The 21,780-nt window shown below is 36.9% G+C and overlaps 1 protein-coding gene across 1 annotated transcript in view; it reads left to right on the forward strand.

Moving 5' to 3' along the window:
* Window positions 1–21,780, forward strand: part of ADAM23 (ADAM metallopeptidase domain 23) — an 84,612-nt gene that overhangs the window by 21,676 nt on the left and 41,156 nt on the right. Inside the window, exons 4-10 of the mRNA XM_026853196.1 lie at window positions 7,011–7,074; window positions 11,136–11,218; window positions 11,946–12,009; window positions 14,092–14,164; window positions 14,698–14,771; window positions 15,696–15,761; window positions 21,235–21,306. Of these exons, the coding sequence (XP_026708997.1) occupies window positions 7,011–7,074; window positions 11,136–11,218; window positions 11,946–12,009; window positions 14,092–14,164; window positions 14,698–14,771; window positions 15,696–15,761; window positions 21,235–21,306 (496 nt within the window). The remainder of the gene's footprint in view (window positions 1–7,010; window positions 7,075–11,135; window positions 11,219–11,945; window positions 12,010–14,091; window positions 14,165–14,697; window positions 14,772–15,695; window positions 15,762–21,234; window positions 21,307–21,780) is intronic.

A 21,780-nucleotide genomic window follows, 5' to 3' on the forward strand; every position in this document is an offset into this window, starting at 1 on the left:
CCTGGACAGGCTGGAGCCATGGGCTGAGGCCAACTGGGGGAGTTTCACTGAGGCCAAATGCCGGGGGCTGCCCTTGGGCCACAACAACCCCCAGCAGCGCTACAGGCTTGGAGAGGAGTGGCTGGAGATCTGCCAGTCAGAGAGGGACTGGGGGGGTGATTGACAGCCAGCTGTACAGGAGCCAGCAGTGTGCCAAGGGGGCCAAGAAGGCCAATGGCATCCTGGCTTGTGTCAGCACTAGTGTGGCCAGCAGGGACAGGGAAGGGATCTGAGCCCATACTTGACACTGGTGAGGCTGCACCTCGATTCCTGTATTCAATTTTGGGCCCCTCACTACAAAAAGGCCATTGAATTTCTCGAGCGTGTCCAGAGAAGGGCAACGGAGCTGGTGCAGGGCCTGGAGCACAGGTCTGCTGGGGAGCGGCTGAGGGAACTGGGGGGGATTAGTCTGGAGAAGAGGAGGCTGAGGGGAGATCTCATCGCCCTCTACAGCTCCCTGAAAGGAGGGTGCAGAGAGCTGGGGATGAGTCTCTTGAACTGAGTAACAAGTGACAGGACAAGAGGTAACGGCCTCAAGTTGCACCAGGGAAGGTTTAGACTGGATATTAGGAATCATTTCTTTCCAGTAGGGGTTGTTGGGCGTTGGAATGGGCTGCCCAGGGAGGTGGTGGAGTCCCCATCCCTGGAGGTGTTTAAGAGTCAGGTTGACATAGCGCTGAGGGATCTGGTGTAGTTGAGAATAGTTATTGTTAGGTTAATGGTTGGACTGGATGATCTTCAAGGTCTTTTCCATCCCTGATGATTCTGTCCCTTCCAACTCTGTTCTGTGATTAAGGGAACCACCTGTAGTTTGCTCGAGTACCAAAAGGGGTCTCTGATTCTGCTATAGTCGTTAATCTAATCTGAAGGTGGTGAAGTCAGCTCTTTATAAGTATAAATAAACTTCTTTTGATAGTTTCATCATTAGAAGTAAAATAATTTAAAAAACCATGCCCACACCTGGTTGGATTTCCCCTTCATGGTAAGAGTTGGTTTAAATAGGTTTTATCATTAGGCACAAAGTATCAGAACGTGTGGAGCATTCAGTAAATACTTTAAGAGGAAGAGAAACCCAAGTGTCTTTTGTATGTGAAAAACCTTGCTTTAAATAAAGGAGGCTTTGACAAATATGGTTACCATTGACAAAACAGAGACAGCAGCCCTCAGCCTTACACTACAGGTTAATGAAATTCTTACTGATAATTCAAAACTACCTGTTTTCCAAGCTGGTGATGTAAGAAAGGGATCAATTAAAATGCAATATTGAATGAACTTGAACAGTTGTTTAAATGAAATCTTTTTCAATTGCTCTTCTAGGAATGTTCTGTCATAGTAAATTAATTGAGGTCCTTTCCATGACACAGTACTTATTCTCTGTAATATTGTCTAGCCGTTCATTTCTTCATATCATTTTACATAGCACTTTTTAAAGTGGTATCATCTTCAGTGCTCTGGTTAAGGAAGATGTAGTGGAAACTGAGCAACATAATGTTCTTAATATTCTGAAGAACTCTTCAAGCTTCTACTTTCCAAATGCTTGCTGAAGTAGCCATTAAAATAGAGTATGCTCCATTCTCAGATGGAGGGCTTCAGGACATAACTAGAGAAAGGATTGTGAAGAATTTGTTTTCTGAACTCCCTTGAACTGACTCAGGGCCTCTTGCACTGAGGGAGGCAGACTGAGCCAGAAAATCTGGAGCACTTTCTGTGCCATTCTATATGACATCAGAACATGCTTTGCTGTCAGTCTTTTTTGGAGATATTTCCCCATTTGAGGACCTCTTTAAAAATACATAAAATAGTACCTATGTAATTTCAGTTTAATAAATTTGTTGTCAGGTCATCCTTTTCTCTACCTGAAAGACCATCCAATCAAAAATAAACAACAAGAGCAGGAATGTACTGTTTACTGTTACAAAATCATTATGATATCAATAGCAGAAGTGAGGACTTTCTTTGATTCCGTAGTTATGAAAAAGTGAACCTATACACCTGCATCATCGGTTGTTTTTTAATTGCTTGTAAACACAGATGCTTGATCCACAGTATCATGTACTGATTTTTAAGCTCCTTCAAGATAATACAAGAAGAAGTAGTGAAATGTTGCTGTGTTTTAAAAAATAACAATATTTGCCATATATTTATTCCTTGGAGACACTCTTGTCAGAGCAGCATCAAAGACAACAGCCGAGTAAAGACCACTGTAAATACATACCAGAAACTTAATAATAAATTCCTATAAGAACAGTTGATTCAGCGAAGCTTGTGAATATAATTGAAAATGGTAATAGAACCAAGGCTATAGATGGCCTTTTTGCTAGATGACAGTGTCTTGATGATCTAACAAAATGCCATAATGAGGTCTTAATTTGTTTTTCACATCTTTATGTGAAACTACTAAACTATATCTGTCAAATAGACAAAAACGAATGGGTGTTCTGTTACGAAATCAAGATAGGTTTCTCACACTGGTACTGAGCTTGAATCATTTCACAATACTTAAAAAACCCCAATTGCTTGATAGTAGGTTGGTATAAAGATAATTGAAGAAGTATGCAAGAAAGGTAATTCAGTTGTAGTCCAGTTTTCCACAGGCTGCACACTAGGTTCCTGGGAGCTAACTTGGCTACTTATGTATGAGAGATGTTTTAGTCATTTCGTAACTTTTACCTACCCAAATCGATTCTTTTCATCAGGATAGTTAGATGCGAGCTGAGGTAAGCCACTTTTCACACTGCAGCTCTCCTGCTAATGAAAACAGCAGCAGTGAAATATGTGCCAGGGAAGTAGATGTGAGTTCTTCAGAAAGCATCTGCTGCTTGCTTTAATGGCTGGCCGGTGTTTTCAAAGGCAGCAACTGCCAGGAGTGGCGTATCCCTTTGCTGCTTATTTGGCATCTCTCAGTGTAACTCTCATAGATGAGCTGGTCATGAAGGACAGCTTAATAAAACCAATTGCTTAAGGCAAACAAACCAGAGTGGGAGGAACCATAGAAGAAGACACAGCAGACTGAAATATTTTTTTTCATGAGTTCATTTAGCATGTTGTAATTTGATGTGTTCATTCTAAGGCATCATACTAAAGTGTCACTAGTCTTATGCATGCTATTGTCAGATGTGATCATGACTTACGCAGTTGTTTCAATGAAAGCTTGCACTATTTCTGGTGCTCATAATATTGAAAAATTTGCTGTACTGGATGCATTTCTGTTCAATCAAAATGTAAACGGATCAACTGAAAGGTGACAAAACATAGTGCAGTGCAAGTGAAGCACAAATTTATTTTCTAAAATTCAATACTGTGTTTTAGAGGTAAATTTAGGCATTCTGTAAATGATAATGAAGGCAGAAGAGTTATTTTGTGATGTGGAGACCGCTACTTTATGCATGAGTTCTGTATCTCACATTCCTCAGGCACTTACACTTCTACATGAGCTCTTGATCGGTGTATTCCAGGCCTTTCTTTTTGATGCCACTTGCATAAGAGATCCTATCACATCTGGTGAAATTGAGGTGTTGTTCTGTGTATCTATCTTTCATGTTGGAAAAAATGTTTGAAAGTTATTTTGGTTGTTTGTTGTTTTGTTTTGGTTTGGTTTTTTTTTTAATAGTTTCTCCTGTCTTGTCAATTTTGTCACCATTAACAACAGGTAAAATTTTTGGTAGGGAAAATTTGCAGTAGCAGTTCTACACTTATTTTTACAGCTGTTGTTATTCCTGGAGCTTTAGCAAAATATAGAATAAACTTCCTTACCCAAATTCTGTCTTTTTTCAGCAACAGTAGTGGAATTTTTGCTGAATTTTTCAATCCTAGACTGTTATCTGCAATAGCACATTTCAGTAATAACCATTTATAAGCACAGTTGTGGATGTGTTTGTACTGATTTTGCTATGAATATAGAGAACAGGATCGAGATTAGTTTTATTATAGAAGCAACTGGTTGTGTGTACTATCATAGCAGAGCCATGTTGGAATATACCTGCAAACATACTGTCCTCCTTCCATTACCACCCTCTTCCCCTAAATAAGATCATGTTTTTCTCAGATTAGCAGTATACATTGAGGGATTTCTGGATGATTGGAAGTGTTCTTTAGGATGTTTGCTAGTGTAGACAGATACTCGAAATAAGTGATACAAGGTACCCAGCAAAAAACAGGTACCTACAAAGGTAAAGGCATACAGTTTAAAGAGAAGCTGACTAATTTTTTCCAGTGGAAAGTTTAAAATTCTTGCTACCCCGTGGTTAAGAAAAAAATGCCCTTGCTGTAGACTGGTGGTTATATGTGATAAGCTTAAGAACACAGTAATCATCAGAAACTAGTGTTAAATACCCTGTTACAGTGTAGCGTGAGAACAGGTTTGTGAAAGACAGTAGCCTTATAATAAATTTTCTACTTCAACTTCTAGGTGGCAGATACTGTGAACCACACTTTTGACAAATGTAACACAAATTAAAAGTGCATTTTATTTACAGCATGGCATTTGGGAAGTGTATTGTGAATAGCAGGCCTCAATTTTCTTTGGAGGGAGTTTGTTCAGTATGGAGAATTTCATCGATGTGCCTTGTATCCAGCAGATCCCACAGGACAGTAGTGTTGGAAGGTCGGCAATGAGAGAAGCGTAGAGTCTACTCGAAAAGTTGCTGTCTGCTGCATCCTTGCTTTATACTTGTAACATATATATAGAAGTATTCCATCATAAGCATGCCATGTTAGAGATCCTGTCATGTAGGGCACTGTATTTAATACCTGAATCAGGAATACCTTTGCAGTTGGAAGTAATGAGAAGCTAATGAATGGAAAAGTTGGCAGATGGAGGAAACAACTCGGTTACAACAGAAGTTCAACCAAAATCCAAGGAAAGAGCACTGAACTCTGGAAAGATCCTGTAAAGGGTGAACTAAAGACATTTTTGAGCAGCTCTTATGTCCCATGAAATGGGATAAATCTAAGAGACAAATGCTGTGATTAAACTACAGTTAGTTAGTTGTGAATCAGTAGACAGTGGGCAATCACCTATTGCAATCTCACAAGATTCCAAAAGCATTAGATAGCACTGAAAGCAGTTCTGAGATCAGTCATGTGACTAGAAGAGGGCAGAAAATGGGGTGTGGGAGTGTGAGCGTGATTTGGAAATGGGTAGATAAAATGCTGAACCTGGAATTGGTTTGAGGAAACCAAATGGTCTCTGTGAATTCAAGCAGATATATCTGTAAAAATCTGAATCTGGCCAAGGCCTTTTCAAGTTGAGCATAGCTCCAGTGTTTAGCCACCCTCAGTGATTTTTTTAAAAGTTATATCTAATCAGAATTTTCCATTTCCTACTTGTGTCAGTTACCTCTAGCATCACATTAAGTACTGAGGATAGCAGTCCTGTTTCATAATAAGTATGAAAAATGCAAAGAAGAAAAGGACATTGTCAACACTATAAAGTTTAATTGCTTTATATACATAAACCTTGTCAGAAGCTTCAAATCTCTTGCCTTACTGGAGAAGTGAATGTTGTAGTCAAATTGTAGAGCGGTGTAGTCAAGTGCTTACACTATTTATAAAGCATTTGTATTCTCTTGCAGAAAATTTATAGCTTGCTGTGGTACAAATAGAGAAAGTTAAAATGATTTTATGCAACTGAATTTATTTTTAAATCTGCACTCTTAAAATATATCTATTAAATATTGTCAAAATGAAGGTTAAGATAAACAATGAGACTTCAGTAATTGTTTGTGGCTATTAGTGTTGGTTTTGCAGGCAGAGAGTGCCCATAATGTGGTCTCAGTTTCATGAAAAAAGACTTGGAAGAGAACCGCTGGTAACTGACTTCTGCAGGATCTTCTCTGATAAGTGTAGTGCCTGATAAATGCGGCATGAAGAATTGATTTTATGAGCCGGTAGTCCCAAGGTTGAAGTGTTATCAGGCTTGCTAATAGCGTAATCTGAGTTTGAGATACCCATATCATAAGTTATTGTTAGCCATGAATTCCCATCAGAGCTATTTTGTCAAACCAAGCCTTCATAATTATGATGATTTTTATTCATAGCAATAATATTTTTGTTCTGATAGATATACCACTATCAGGACCTTTAATGATTTTGTTATTTGGGAGGGTACAGGCTCTTAGAGGCTTGAAAAATGCTGAGAATTCTGGATCACATTATCTTGCATACATGATGGAGCCAGTTAACATATTTTACTGCTTTGCTTTCCCTAGGCTGCTGTGCTGCAACCCTGATTATAATGGGGTGAGAGGTGAATGGGGCATTGAACTTATCCCAGGATATGAACCGACTAGCTAATCGTATTTAAAAAAAACAAGAAATCTGAACTGTAAATTATGTAGTATGGGAAATTTTTATACTTCAGATATTTGTCTCGCCAGAGTTAGGAAAAAAATAAGAGTGAGAAAAGAATCTGAGAAGGCAAAGTGAATGGAAGAAAAAGGGTATTATGGGGGGCTTTTGTTATGTTTTTTGGTTTTTTTTACTGTTTTTGACAGAAATTGAGTATTTGCAGTTGTGAAGGTGAGATACAGGTAAAGTATATATTCTTGTCTTCAGAACAATCATGTATGTATTTGTTCAGCCTTACATATGCTCTGTTTAACTTTTAAAATATAAAACTTATTTGAAAACAATAGTGAACTAAATATACATTTTGTCATTACTAGTTAACTGGCAGTAAACAAAGTTCTAAAGCCGTGGGATTTTTTTTTTTTTCATATTTAAAAAATTGATGATTTAATTGTAAAGCTAAAATACAGGAGATTAGATTGCAGAATTAAATTCTCCCTTCTGTGACACACTCTTGACTTCCAGTGTACTAGCAAACAATTTACTGGTGATTGATTTTTTCAACTAATGTACAAGGAAAGAAAAAATGGTTTGAAAACTCTAACAAAACCCCCCAAACCTACCCGTAGTAGTAGAAAGAATATTGAGATTTTTCTCATCTTGATTTTTCCTTTCTTTGACAGTGACTTGTTATCTTCCAATTATGTGGAGATTCACTATGAAGATGGAAAACCAAAGTTTTCTAAGGTATTGTGGTCTTAAGATGTGTCAGAATGGTCCTTCTGAGGGAACAATGCCAATAAAATGTTAAAAAAATTGAAGTCTTGCAAGACTTAAATACACTAGAGACCTTTTTCCACACATACTAGGTAACTGTGATCTCATTTTGTAAAGATACCTCAGTAATACAAGAAAAAATTGTACAGAAAAGGAAAGCTGTGTGTTGGATTGAGGGGTGTGCAGTGGTAGGTGGTAGTAGTGAAGATGATCCAGATACTGCCAGAACAATTACATCTTGTAAAATGTAGGAGGTGGAGGGGTTGAAGTCACCATCAGCACAGTCTTCATTAATTATTCACATGTCCTTAGCGCAAAGTGCAAGGGAGAGGGATAATGGCAGTGTAAGACGTTCAGACAAACCAAGAAAACTTGCAGTGACTTTTCTTTGCAAGAATGATACAGTTATGAAACAGAAAATGAAAGACTTAACTCCAGAGGTTATTAAAAAACCAGCATATTGCTTGACATCCAGTTAATTAAAATTGTCAAACTAGATCCCAAATTGAATTTGGTGCCATAGGCTATTGATCCATAGGCAAAGAGACTAAAGTTATGGAAGACGGTTCAACCGTGGCGAAGGGAACCAGATCAGTCTTTTTGTTTGCTGTAGTAACAAAATGAGGATTGGTAGCTTCCTAGGAAGGTTATAAACTACATTATCAGGAAATTACTTTTTTGTGTTTGGTATGAATGCTGGCATATTCATTGTGAGCTTATTACATGTGAAATATGTCTCTAAAGAGAGTGGAAGACAGTAAGCATTCAAGTTGTGTTTATACCTTGAGCAAGCTGGGACTGCTCTTTGTCCAAGTATTAGATGTCTAGTTTATTATTTTGCCCTTGTTATAGAGAATCTCAAGTAAAACAATATATCACAGATTAGGGCAAAATTAAACAATTACACTGCAACATAATTATTGCAATATACTGTTTTGTTTCTTCCACTGAAGAAGAAAAATAGTTTCATGCAACATACTAAGGAAGTTGTTTCATTAAGACTCAGTACTCTGCAGAATCGGCAAAAATGCTAAATGTGCAAGAAAACAGTTCCCTCTGGCATTTGGACAAGTTCATGCAATTGTCAGCTGCAGCACTAGCATTGAGCACTGCGGTTGCTGAATCATGAATCTGACTGGAAAATTATATTAGAAGTTTAGACTCAGCAAATGGACTACCTTTGCATGCTGCAGTAACTTGATCCAGACTTCCTAGGGGATGTTTTCTGAATTGATTTATTTAGAAGAAGTAACAGGGCTCCTGAGGTCACATTAATCTGTAAAAGGCTTCATTTATAAGTTCAGAAGATAAACACACAATTTGTGCAGGAGAGCAAATAAGGACTGTATCCTGGTCTTTTGCAGTATTTTATGATACTTTTTAGATCTCAGTAAGTAAAAGATTGTTTGGTTTCCTGATGTAGATGTAAAGAAGGGAGATCTTGATGAAAAGTATTATATTTTCTAGAAAGGGGTAGTTTATTACAAGAGTGAAAAATACTGAAGAACAAACACCAATTTCTATATTCAGATGATTGTCTTCTAAAACCTGCTTGAAAAACTACATGTGTGAGAAAGATAATGATGATTTACTTGTTAAAAAGCGTGGCTTATGCATTCTCACTGATGGAAAGGTAAATATGTAGTGACTGCTTTCTGTGTAGTACTTTGATTTAATTATGCACAATAGTCTTAGGAATTGCATTCAGAATCTGAATAACTCATTAAATAAGATGCAAAATGGAAATAATGCTATATGTACTTAAACAAAAAACATTTACATTTTTGGTACTTCCTTGAGTCATAATAATTGCAGAAGGAATGCTTGCTGAAATTCAGATAACACATGACACCAGAATTAAGAATATCTTGATGATGAGTGGTACTTTTTTCAAACAATGTGAGAGAGACACAACCGCACTTAAGGGTTTTTAATAAAACTTTCTGAGAATACACTTTTATCTTTAGTTTAACTGGGGTTATTGGTGATAGGTATTAAAGACCAACTACTTAAATGAGGTAAATTAGTATAATACAGTTTTCCTCATGTTAGCTTTACTGACATATAGCAGCAGAATTTCTGGTATTTAAGAGCTTCTAAATTTACTAGTCCTTTTTCTTTAGAAAAGACAAAGCAATGCTTTAGAAAGTCAAAAGTAATGTTTCTTGGTTTCTTTCTAAACATTCATAGCTTGAACAGTCTGTTAGTGTTGTTCTTGATGCTTTGTTTCTGTTCACAGAAAATAAAAATACTCTTGTTTACCCAGTTGAAACATTCCTGTGAAGCCCGTTTATTTTACCCTTAGTCATGATCAGTAGTTCTGTAAGCCTCTAACAGTCTAATCAATTTATTCCTCAGTGATTTTTGGGATTTTGGGGATTAGTAATTCTGCTGTCCAAGTCTGCCATTAAGACCCCCTCCTAGAAGCTTTCTACCCTCTGGGGTACAGAATCACGTTTGCTGTTTCTGACTTTATAAATCTTAGTGTTTTCAACAAAGTGAGTCTGCTTCAGTTTGATTCATTTACGGTGCTTTGACACAAAGTAGCCAGTAGCTTTGGAGATGGAGCACACTTTTAGAAGGTGGGGAGATGTGAGTTGACACTCCTCAAGGTGGCTTGGGAAATTGTTCAGCAGTTGGGAAACCTGGGATTAGTGCTTTAGTTATTAGCCAGAGAGAGGCACCAGCATGTAATGGTCAATGTTTTGAAAGCAAAGCTGCTCTTAATTCTTTATTTTGTGAGTATCCATCTTGTCACTCAGATGTGTTCTGAGCATGCTTGAAATTCTCTGCCCACTTTAAGAATAATTTAGACAAGAGCTTAATTGTTTCAGGAGAGGAGAGCTCAATTTAGCTCATTCTGTGATGAAAACCAGGCAGGTACAGGGAACCATCACTTTTAATTCAGAGGAAAGCATGTAGCATTCACGAGAGGCTAGTTGCCATCTGAGCAAGGCTTCTCTGGGTCAGAACTTTAAGATTTAATATGTACCAATTCTTCTCTGTGGTATTTTGGTCTCCTGCTTTGTCTTGTTCCCCACCCCCCCCCTATGTACACACATATTGCAACTTCCCTTACATTCTTGTGGAGAAGTGAAAGACTATACACACACAGCTTTATTGCATGACCATTTCATAGCACATTTTGCACTAATTCTATTCAGCCTAATCCCTGTATTAGTTGACAGTTCAAATCTTGCAACATTCAGCGGAGTCTCCCTTAGTCCATATCATTGGGGCCTTTGAGAACTGACATTTTAGATCACAGTTTTGGGTGTAGTTTGCCTAATTTTTTTTTTTGAGAGAGTCTCTATCATTTAAACACACTTGTCGGTAATTTAAATGTTACTGTTTTTTAAATAAAAGGCAAGACCTTGTCTAAAACATAATTGCTGACTTGCTTAGAGAAACACAAAAATCCTGCCTTTTTTGGAATAATCTGGATTTTGCATCTATTTGGAATTTTATGCAATTAAAATCAGGAGTTAACTTTTAGTACACATTTGATAATGTACGGTTAAAATGCAACTGTATGCTTCAGTGTAGCTAAACTGAATTCACTTTCTGGCTCATTCATCATTAGTGATATTAGTACCTACAGTCTAATGATGTAACAATTGATAATTTTTTAGTGAGACAAAATTAGTAGAATCCAGATCTAATCCAAATACATGCCAGGAGATTGATGGACACTGTATCACTTGTAATTTTAAGAGACCTGGAAGGCATCAAGAAACGGTTAGGTGCTCATGTAACTTGCATTACATAACATTTTTACAGAATCAATTTACAGCAAAGAAATGCACTTAAAAAAATCAAGAATGCTGTGACTTCAACAGAAGAATACCCCATGTTATGACTTGAAGACTTATATAAATGAGAATTTACTGGGAACACTTTTTCCTCCTATAAGCAATCAGGGCTAGTCATTGGTATTTACTTTAGTAATCACTGCTTTTAAGCAACAGACATTAAATCAGGGTGATTTTGTGTGTGTGTGTGATTGTGTTTTTGTTTTTAAACATAATTAGGGTGGAGAGCATTGTTACTACCATGGAAATATCAGAGGTATCAAGGATTCCAAAGTTGCTCTTTCAACTTGTAATGGACTTCAGTAAGTGCACGTTCACATTTTTCAAGCAAGGCTATTATCTTAACTACTTATTACTCTTGAATATTATCTCTTAATATGTGAGGGACTGAAACTCTACAGGCCTAAAGATTTTTGATGTTTTGAAATGCTACGGTCAGCTATGCCAAACTGCTAGCATTTTTTTCAGTATCATTGGGATTAGTCTTTTGATGCTGTCTCATGAAATCTTTGAATATGGTAAGTGCAAGTAAATATTTTACCAGATGACTTATTACGCTAAAGGATAAACGAGAATTGTACTTTAGCAGTTTGCATGTTCAGTATACATGTATGATTGTGTCAGCCATAGAAAAATTGATCTTTTTGTTAGATTGTACAAGGGAAAAAAATCTAAGAAGTTAGTCCTTAGGATTGATTACTGTTAAGTGCAACTTGGTTGTTGTTTATATTCTGCATCCTGATGTGTGTCTTAGGACTTCTTCTTTACAAGGTCAAATCTTTACTCTTTTTGGTGCTTTTATCATTACATTGCCATTACATTCAGTGGTTAGTTCATTAAAATGCACCTGATCTCATAAAATAAATGTCTGAGCTTTAGCCACATTCGGTAGAATTGAACATATATGGAATTTATGTTAATATTGATCAGTTTTTGAGCCCTAAGTTTTGTCTTGTCAAAAAACGTATCTTGGAGTCAAAGTAATTGCCAGATAATCCTAAATAAAAGTTATTTTTCTCCATATTCTAGTGGCATGTTTGAAGATAGTACTTATTTGTACTTGATAGAACCAATGGATCTGACCCACAATGAAGTAAGTTTACTTTTTTCTAATTTATTTGGTTTGGGAAAGAGTGGAATAGTGAAGGAATAGCAAATAAAAATATTAGAATAAATCAATAAATGAGTGACCTCTATCATGCTTTCATAAGTATTCTAAAACACTTGATTGAAATTTGAGGCAAGAAATATCTTGTGTGAATTACCTAAGATTTTTACCTGCTTTTAAAAAAAAAAATCTTTCTTTTCTGAGTTATTGTTGATCATCTAGATGTTGGGAGTGGACTAATAAGACTGTTTCCATAGCAGATGGTTACAGACTGTCAAAAAGCATTTATCAGTTTGCTCTAGCACTTGAACTAAAGGATTTATAAATTCATGGAAGGGATGTCATTTATCCATTCTTCTCTAAATAACTGGGTCAGATTGCTCTTGACCTACCATGTTATTATTTTTGTACTTGATGTTAAGTATTATAATACAGCTGTTCCTAAAATTTTAGCTGTTAATTGATTCAATTTCACGGACAGTAGAAAAAAACAGGTAGATTTCTACCTCTTGAATGGTTCAGTGATTTGAGTGATTTTCAGTGAAATGATTCTGCGAGATTAAGACAGAGAATTCTTAAGGTCTGTAGGGTATATTCCAGATGCTTTATCACAGCTCTCAAGCTTGTCTCGCTCTGGTACTTACCAGTATATGAAAACTAATGTAATGCTGCAGAAATGGTACATTTTAATGACTGTAAAGCTGAACTTACAGTCCAAGGAAAGATCTACAGAATCTTTGACTCGACGCTCAAAAAAACTGGAACAACATTCAGAGGAATCAGTATCATTTGGATGATCAATTATTGGACTGTAAATTAAACTGTAGAGCACGGGAAAATATTACATCCCAAAAGATTTCTCATTCTCCTCAGGAACAATATTACATGCTATGTGTTAAGCTATGTAATGCGTTTTCATGGAGCACATATGAAGGTTATAAGGCTGAAATCTGACAGCACAGAGTAAATTAATGGAGATTATATTTATACAATGGTATGCATATAGTAAGCAGGGGAGAATTTGACGATGTTTCTTGCTTGAGTGGACAAAGGAAACCAGGATATTTATCTCTGTGATATTTCAGTAAAACTTGGAAGTAGAGCAAAAGTTCTAGTTACAAAAGTGAGAGACCATCTACCAACTCTGAGGATTCAAGTGGAATTCTAAGTAATAAGACAACAGAGGAGATTAATATTTTTCTCAAAACTACTGAAGGTCAAAATAAAACAGTTACAGAATGCTCAATTTTGATTGTACTTTGTGAGATAATGATCTTGAACGCAGCCTTCAGCATGTAATTTATTCAGCTTGTTTAATCTTAACCATAGCAGATAGTATATAAAATTCCCCACCACCCCACAAACCCGAACCAACCTAAGAGCAAAAATATGCAGTATTTTCCTCCAGTGTGTTATGTATTTCTTATGGAAGATACAGAACAGTAAGATCCTACCCTTTGAAAAGAATTGCTTGTTTTGGCAGTTTCTGCAGAGGAGATGTTACGGAAGAAAAGATAGGTGTTTCCTAGAGCCAATATCAAAATGCAATTATTTGGGGCATATCAGATTTCTAAAGAAAATATGCATTAAAAGTCTTCTCCATTTTAAGTGTTGTATACATGAATAAAACAGGATGAAATAATCCTCTTAAAGATAGTGTACTGATTATTTTCTTGCATTTTGCTGCAATTAGAAAGGTATGATTTTGTCACAAATAGTAACAGTTCTTTTCATCTGTGGGAGGAAGATTGAACTAGATCTATATTCTCTAACTTGATTTATTGGAATAAATGGTCTGTGTTCTCTAGCACTAAGGCTTTTAAAAGACTTTTTTCGAGTAATCTCAAAGACATCTGTGATACTTCAGTTCTGTAGAGAAGCAGAGAGACTCCATGATTTGCTCAGGATTGCAAATAGATTGCTTCAAATTAGTACTATGCCAGATTGGTACTATGGTTGCTTGAATTTTATGGAAAAATAATAAAAGTGATACTTACTGAAGGTAGTGCCTCACTTTTCACTTGACATTATTAATTAGAAGAAAATGTGACGTATTTTTCTTAACAGGAAAGTAAAAGCAGGCCACATATCATCCAAAGAACTTATGGAACACAAGCCTCCAAGCAGTTGCAGGACCTTGGTATGTTTTTTGCTTAAGTTACGAATTTTTCAATATTGGAAATAATAGTATATATAATTTGAAAAATTTGAGTATTAGGCTAACAATCTGTATAAAATAGCTGATTATTTAGAAAAACTTGAAAAATAGGTACTAGCCTAACTTTTCACAATTATTGTAACAGAATTTAGAGTTTTTAAAAAGCAGCTGAAAGATTTCCATCCGTGAAGTCCTGTATTTAGCTTTCTTCTGCAAATCGTTTAACTTGATCAGTGATATTAATGCTATTGAGGACACGAGATAGAAGAAAACATATATTCTAAGTACACATTGCAATCTCTTTACCTTCCCTTGCATGCTTTAATTCTAACTTCAGATTTCTAAGTGACTTGAGTTTTCATATGAGATACTTTACGTGTGTCTTTAAAAAAAATGAACTTTTCAATATTAAAAGCTCTTCTAATTTTGGTGATCTTAATCTACTTTAGGCTTGGAAAGTGTACATAAGTAGTTTAAAATAATGCCATGAAATTCTTAAATTGTAATTTGTACAGAGACTGAATCTAGTTCTGAATGGCCCTTTCTGTCTGAACTACAGTGGCTGAGGAGAAAGAGAAGAAAGAGAGCAGTGAGTAGAAGTGTGACCCTGAGTTAAGACCATTCATAAAACAAAACCAAGCCCATTAATTTCCACATTTTTTAATGTTAAGACAACATAAGCTTTAGAAAATAAGTATTTTGGTAGCGTAATATTGTCACATAATACAATTATCAAATGATAAAACAAGATGATTATTTTTGAAAAATAGAATATTTGGAGAAAAGTGGATAATCTTTCTAAAGTGACACCAATACTATATATCAATTGAATGGAAGTTCAGTAGTGAAAATGAGTTTAGAATTTTAAGTTTTGAATCTGCTTGAAAATAAAGAATAATTTTGAATGAATTCTTTATACTTTGTAGATATCTGACTTTATTTTCATTTGGCTCATGAAGTAGCATGATTAAATTAAAAATCCAAATAAGGGCACCCAGAATGGGGTTATTGAGAGAAGTAGACAGTCCTCATGATCTGCACATGCATATTTGTTAGTTAGAGGAATAATTCAGTTAAAGAGAATCTGTATTTATTCACTGAGTTGCACAATCCACAGCGTATTTTTTGAGGGCGCATCTATTTTTAGTAATTTCCTTACTTATTAAATCTGTAATGAATAGTACAGTAGACCAAGAGTTTTTAGGGTTTGAGATTTTTTTTTTCCTTTGTGAATATAACAGGGGGGGAAGCAGTGGTGCCTTCTGTGCTGAACCAAAAAGAATAGACTCTAAACATCCTCAATGATGTGTCTCAGATTCTCAGACAGGGTCTATCTTAACTTACTAAGTTACTGGAGCTATGATTATTTACCATAGTTAAACATCTGACCCAGATTTTACAGGTTTACGCACCCTGTGTAATATTTATGGGTAATCTTATTAAATCAGCTATAGTTGTTTTTGAAAATCACTATATTTTCATGATTTCTCAGAGAACTTCTTTAATCCATCAGGTATCTCGTGGTATCTTTGAAGAAATGAAATATCTGGAGCTCATGATAGTCAATGACCATAAAATGGTAAGTATATCAATTCAGTGGTAATCTTCCTTTTGATTATAATTTGTAGGTTGATGTACATCACTGTGCTGCAGCAGGTAGTTTTGGTCAAATGTTTCATTTATCAGCAGCTGTTATTACAGTATCAGCAGCTTTTACATAGTATTTGTATTGTAAGACACAGTATAGGCCATAATACTTAATAATGCTTAATGTTACCTAAGATTTTCTACAGCCATTATATATTCAAAATATCTCTGAAACACTTCGGTATCATATAGATAATTTAATATGCCCATAACCACCGAAGTAAAGCAACAAAACATTTATGTCCAGAACAAACACACTAAACATTCTAAAATTCCATCCTATCCTTAAAGTAATAAGAGGTCAGAACTTGTTACTTTGAGTTTAGTTTTACTAGCTGAAATTTCAATGCAGCAAAGCATATAGACAAAACTATTTGATTGTTCTTCCTGGCTCTTCCATACTAACAAGCAGGATTCATAATGAAGTGCAAGATAAGTTGTTTGTTCGATTCAGAAAGTGTTTGTCATTTGATTTAAAAAAAAAAAAAAAAAAAAAAAAAAAAACTTTTTTTTTTCCCTTTTTGTCTTGACTGGAAAAAAATCAGACCAAGTGATGTTTGTTATTTAAATGTTACTGCTTTCACTAATTATGCCAAGTAAGACTTTCAAAGTGTCCGTGTGTTACCCTTGTGAAAAATCAGGAAAGAGGAGCCTGGGGAGTAATAAGTTTTATAAACATAAACAACTGTTTTATAAACCCTTTTTGAAAAGCATCACAAATTTGAGTCCAGTAGCTACATTTTAAGTAGAGCATATCTGTCATGGAAAAATAGTGTAGATTTACAGGTTTTCTAGTAATGAAGAATATACTACAACCTACAGCAAGTTACTCTAAAACCAACTTGATGGCGCCTTGTTCTGAGCCCTTGTCTCACTTAGCTTTCTCAGCTATTCATTGACTAAGAAGCAAATAAGGATCATCAGCCTTTAATATAACTGGTTCTGTGTGAGTAAGACTTTTTAAAAATCAAATTCTGTTGATAAAACAGTTTCTGCTTATTTTATGTGCAAAGAAAATAAACTTGTAAGTTTCTGTAAGAGCTCCTTGCATCTCTCACTCTACTGCATATTTTCCCAATGCTTTATGTTGTTGGGGACTCTTTTGTCAGCATGGAAGAATGATTTTCAAGACCCAGAAATAGCAGATATCACAGAACCTTTCAGGTTGGAAAAGACCCTTAGGATTATCGCGTCCAACCATCAGCCCTACTCTACAAAGTTCTCCCCTACCCCTCATCCAAATGACCCTTAAACACACCCAGGGATGGTGACTCCCCCTGCTCCCTGGGCAGCCTATTCCACTGTCTGATCACTCTTTCTGTGAAAAATGTTTTCCAGATGTCCAGTCTAAACCTCCGCTGTTGGAGTTTAAAGCCATTCCCTCTTGTTCTGTCACTAATCACCCATGAGAAGAGACCAGCACCAACCTCTCTACAATGTCCTTTCAGGTAGTTGTAGAGGTCTCTCCTCAGACTTCTCCTCCTTAAACTAGACAGTCTCAGGTCCTTCAGTTTCTCCTCATAGGATTTGTTCTCCAGGCCCTTCACCAGCTTCATTTCCCTCCTCTGCCCTCTCTCCAGCCCCTCAATATCTCTCTCATATTGAGGTTCCCAAAACTGGACACAACACTCCAGGTGTGGCCTCCCCAGTGCAGAGCACAGGAGGACTGTCACCTCCCTACTCCTGCTGGTCACACTATTTCTGACACAAGCCAGGATGCCGTTGGCTTTCTTGCCCACCCGGGCACACTGCTGGCTCCTGTTCAGCTGCTTGTCAATGAGAACCCCCAGATCCTTCTCTCCCAGACAGCTCCAGCCACACCTCCCCGAGCCTGTAGCCATGCAGGGGGTTGTTGTGGCCCAAGTGCAGGACCTGCCACTCGGCCTTGTTGAAGCTCATCCCGTTAACGTTGGCCACCGATCCAATCTGTCCAAGTCTCTGTGTAGAGCCTCCCTGTCCTCGTGCAGATTGACGCTCCCGCTTCACTTGGTATCATCTGCGAACTCACTGATGATGCACTCTATGTCCTTATCAAGATCATCGATAAAGGTATTGAACAGAAATGGTCCCAACACCGAGCCCTGAGGTCACCACTTGTGACCAGCCACCAGCTGGATTTAGCTCCACTGACCACCACTCTCTGGGACCGTCCAGCCAGCCAGTGCTTGACCCAGCAGACCGTTCGCTCCTCCAGGCCCCGAGCAGCCAGTTTTTCTATGGGAATTCAATGGGGAACTGTGTCAAATGATTTTCGAAAATCCAGGTAGACAATATCCACAGCCTTTCTCTTGTCCAATAGTCAGGTCATCTTGTCATAGAAGGAGATCAGGTTTGTCAGGCAGGACCTGCCTTTCATAAACCCCCACTGACTGGGCCTGATCTCCTGGTTGTCCGTTATATGACTTGTAATGGCACCCGAGATGACCTGCTCCATGACCTTCCCTGGCACCAAGGGCAGACTGACAGGTCTTTAGTTTCCCAGGTCCTCCTTTCTGCCTCTCTTGTAGATGGGTGTCACATTTTCCCCCCTCCAGTCCAATGGGACCTCCCCAGTCAGCCATGACTCCAGGTAAATCATGGACAGCGTCTTGGCGAGCACATCTGCCGACTCCCTCAGCACCCTTGGGTGTAACCCATCCGGTCCCACAGACTTGTGTGCATCCCAGTGGTGCAGCAGGTCTCTGACCACCTCCTCTTTAATTGTGATGACCTCAGTCTGATTTTCCTCCCCATCTCCTAGCTCATGAAGCTGGGAATCGGAACAGGATGCAGTATTTTGGGTTTGTTTCAGTGCTGAATATACAGATATTACAACCTTCCCTAATCTGTTTAATAAATCATAGAAATAGTCTGGGAAAAATAATCTATACTTAATCTGTGTCAATTCAGCAATGTGGGGGGAATTTGAATGGATGGAAAGAGTAGAACAGAATTTTCTTCAACTGTTTTCACTTGTAAGCCACCTGGTAGGAAACTCAGTTCTAAGAGCTCTCGTGTTAGCTGTTCAGGGGTAGGGCACAGTAACTGAAGTTACAGACTTTTTGTTGTCTTGTTTGAAGTTTGTGGTTGGTGTTCCTTATGAAGAGATATTTCTATGTCTGTCTGTTTCCTCTGGCCTCTCGTATTACAGACATGCTTGAAGGACAACCGTCTTGTTCACTACACTTGTTACAGACACTGTTGTTTTCAAAGCCTTTCAGGCTTTATTTGTTAGAAGTTTAGATTTTTTGATTCAGAGTTGTCAGTGACTCAGAAGCAAATAATAGTTCTTTTCAAGGAGTAAAATGGATATACTTAAAGAAGTGTTCACAATTATGAGTTAAAAGCCGATCCAGGAACTCACTAAATGTACTTTTAAGATTTTCTGTTTACCAGTAGAGGGCATATTTCTCTTGCATCAAGGTTCTATGTTGGAAGAAGTATCTTGAACCTCTTTGGCCATTGTGGTATTAAGTGGTTAATACTGTGTATTTTCACAAAATTTTCCTTTCCTGTAACACTAAAGACACAGCTAAACATGTTTATTTAGGTTGTTATGTTACACTTTTTACTGACTTACCCAGCATAATTTCTGTTTTAGGAGCTGTGTTTAAACACATTATGGTGTACATTGCTGTTGATTTTGGTATTTAAATACTTCCACAAAAATGCAGAACATTTTCCAAAGCATATTATTTTATCTTTCCACTTATAAGAAAGTTTGGGATTGGCTCAAAACAAACAAACAAACAAGCCACCGTTCCTCCCTCCCCCATTATTTTGTTCTAGTATCATGGTTAACTAGGGAGCAGAGTCCCACAGTATGGATACTCTTCTTAGTGTGCATACTAAGCACCTACTACCACTGTAGCTGAAAGTGCTTTGTTTTGATAATAGTTATAGGGGATGGGGGCCTCTGCAAACCTATGTTGCAGGATCTTTTGGTATTAAAACTTGCTGTGAATGTGCTGAAGCATTGTGGAACTTAACACTGAATAACTGCTTATGTAAAAAATTTATCTTCGTGCAGTCAGATGAATGTGTGTCATCAACAAGTTCGAACTTTTTGTTATTTCTATGGCATTTTGTCCATATAAAACTAGATTGCTTGTGCAAAAATAACTGGAATTTAAAGGGATGGAAAATTTGTTATCTAACAATACGGTGTGGGTGGGTGTGTCACTCATCTGACTTTCAATTTGAGAAACGGATTATTTAATTTTAAAAGCATGTATGTCTGTCTTCCAGTTTTACATTCACCTTTGCACCAAGTATAATTCTTGAAAACAGGATTTGTCTGTTTTGTAATTCTACTTTGAGAAGGTAGTTATCATTTACCTTACTTGATGAGAGTAGCTACTCAGTGGCTCAGAGAAGAGTCATACTGTCTTGTTTCAGCACCTCTTTTTGGGTGCTGTGTTTCAGAGTAGGAATAGCTGACACTTTTATGGAGCTTGATAACATTTACTCATGAGGTCTTGAGATTTGTTGCTTTTTAACCAGTAGTTGAAATTAGTAAGAGTTTTTTAATGAAGACTTCTTACCCTGCTTGTTCTATGCAATTTTGTGTCCCTTTTCTGTGAAATCTTGAAGACTTATTCTTCCTGCCTGCAAATCATATTGAGCAATTCCGTTTTCGTTTATAATTTTACATGGTTTTTTTTGAAAGTCATGGATTCATGTTCAGATACCATAGCAGCACCTTTGGAAAATTTGACTTGGAACAGAGGGGACTTGTGGGCAGAATGAGGAAAGACATGAAACAATTTTAGTGACACACATAGAAATTAGAAGGCAGAACTTATAGTACAGCTCATCTAAGGCTATAGAAATGGAAAAAAAATGAAGTTAAAACTTAACTCAGATTAACTCTTTCCACATTCAAACTCATACTTTTACTATGCACTCCCTCTTCCTTTTTGCCTTTTGGTATAACTAATGCTACTTGTCATAAAAGTCTTGTACTACACTAGAGAAAGGATGCTTTTGCAAATTGCTGTACATGGGACAAGTGGTAAGTGCTTCATCTTCATGCATCATAATTATAATCATGGAATGTGGCTAGTACAGCCTGACCTTTACCTTGTCAGGTTAAGCACGGTTTAAACAACCATGGGTACAACATTTTCTCAGTTTTGAGCTCATGTTCACTTGTAATTTTGTATCAAACATTTGAACTCTGATTCTAACTAGGGTATTACTTGTGGCTAAATGCTCCTTTTAGAAATGTGAGAGGCTGTCTAGCATACATGGCTCCCTTTCTTCCAGGGATTCTTGAATATGAGATACAGACTGTGATCTGAAAAACTTTGAGTGTTCCATTACGCTTTCTTGAAATATTAATTTTCCTTTCTTGCTATAAAAATAAAGAATTAGTAATAAATATTTAAGTTCTCACTGTGTTCTACTTTTTCTTCTCCTTTTAGTTCAAAAAGCACCGTTCTTCAAATGCATACACAAACAATTTTGCAAAGTCTGTGGTAAACCTTGTAGATGCTGTAAGTATCAATGTTTCTTCTGAAAACTGTATCGTTGATTTTGTTTAGTACTGCATTTAAGAAGGTAACATTAGCAGATACCAGGATAAAAAAAGAAAAGAGAAGCTATAAAAATTGTATTTTAAAACTAATTTCCAGTTTCTCTGCAGAATAATAGCCTGGGGGGAATGTGTAAGAAACCACCAAATTCTTGGCATTTTCCTCAAAGCTTGCCACTGACAGAGTTTGCTCTTGGCAGGGGGGATTTCTAACTTGAAGGAGCTCTCAGTATCTTGTCACTGCTTAAGAATGGGATTTAATCGAGTTTCGATTTGTGAAGCAAATCTAACCACAAGTGGTTGAATTTGCAAGTATAGTTCACAAAGGGTACACATCTATTGGAAAAAAAAGATAGTGTGAATAAAAATTCTCCTTTATAAATCTGTGTTCATAGCCTAAACCCAAACAAAATCCCATTGTAGTACATTGTAAATG

Source organism: Athene cunicularia (genome assembly GCF_003259725.1).
Source record: "Athene cunicularia isolate RWA chromosome 7 unlocalized genomic scaffold, athCun1 chr7_part2, whole genome shotgun sequence".
Classification (NCBI taxonomy): domain Eukaryota; kingdom Metazoa; phylum Chordata; class Aves; order Strigiformes; family Strigidae; genus Athene; species Athene cunicularia.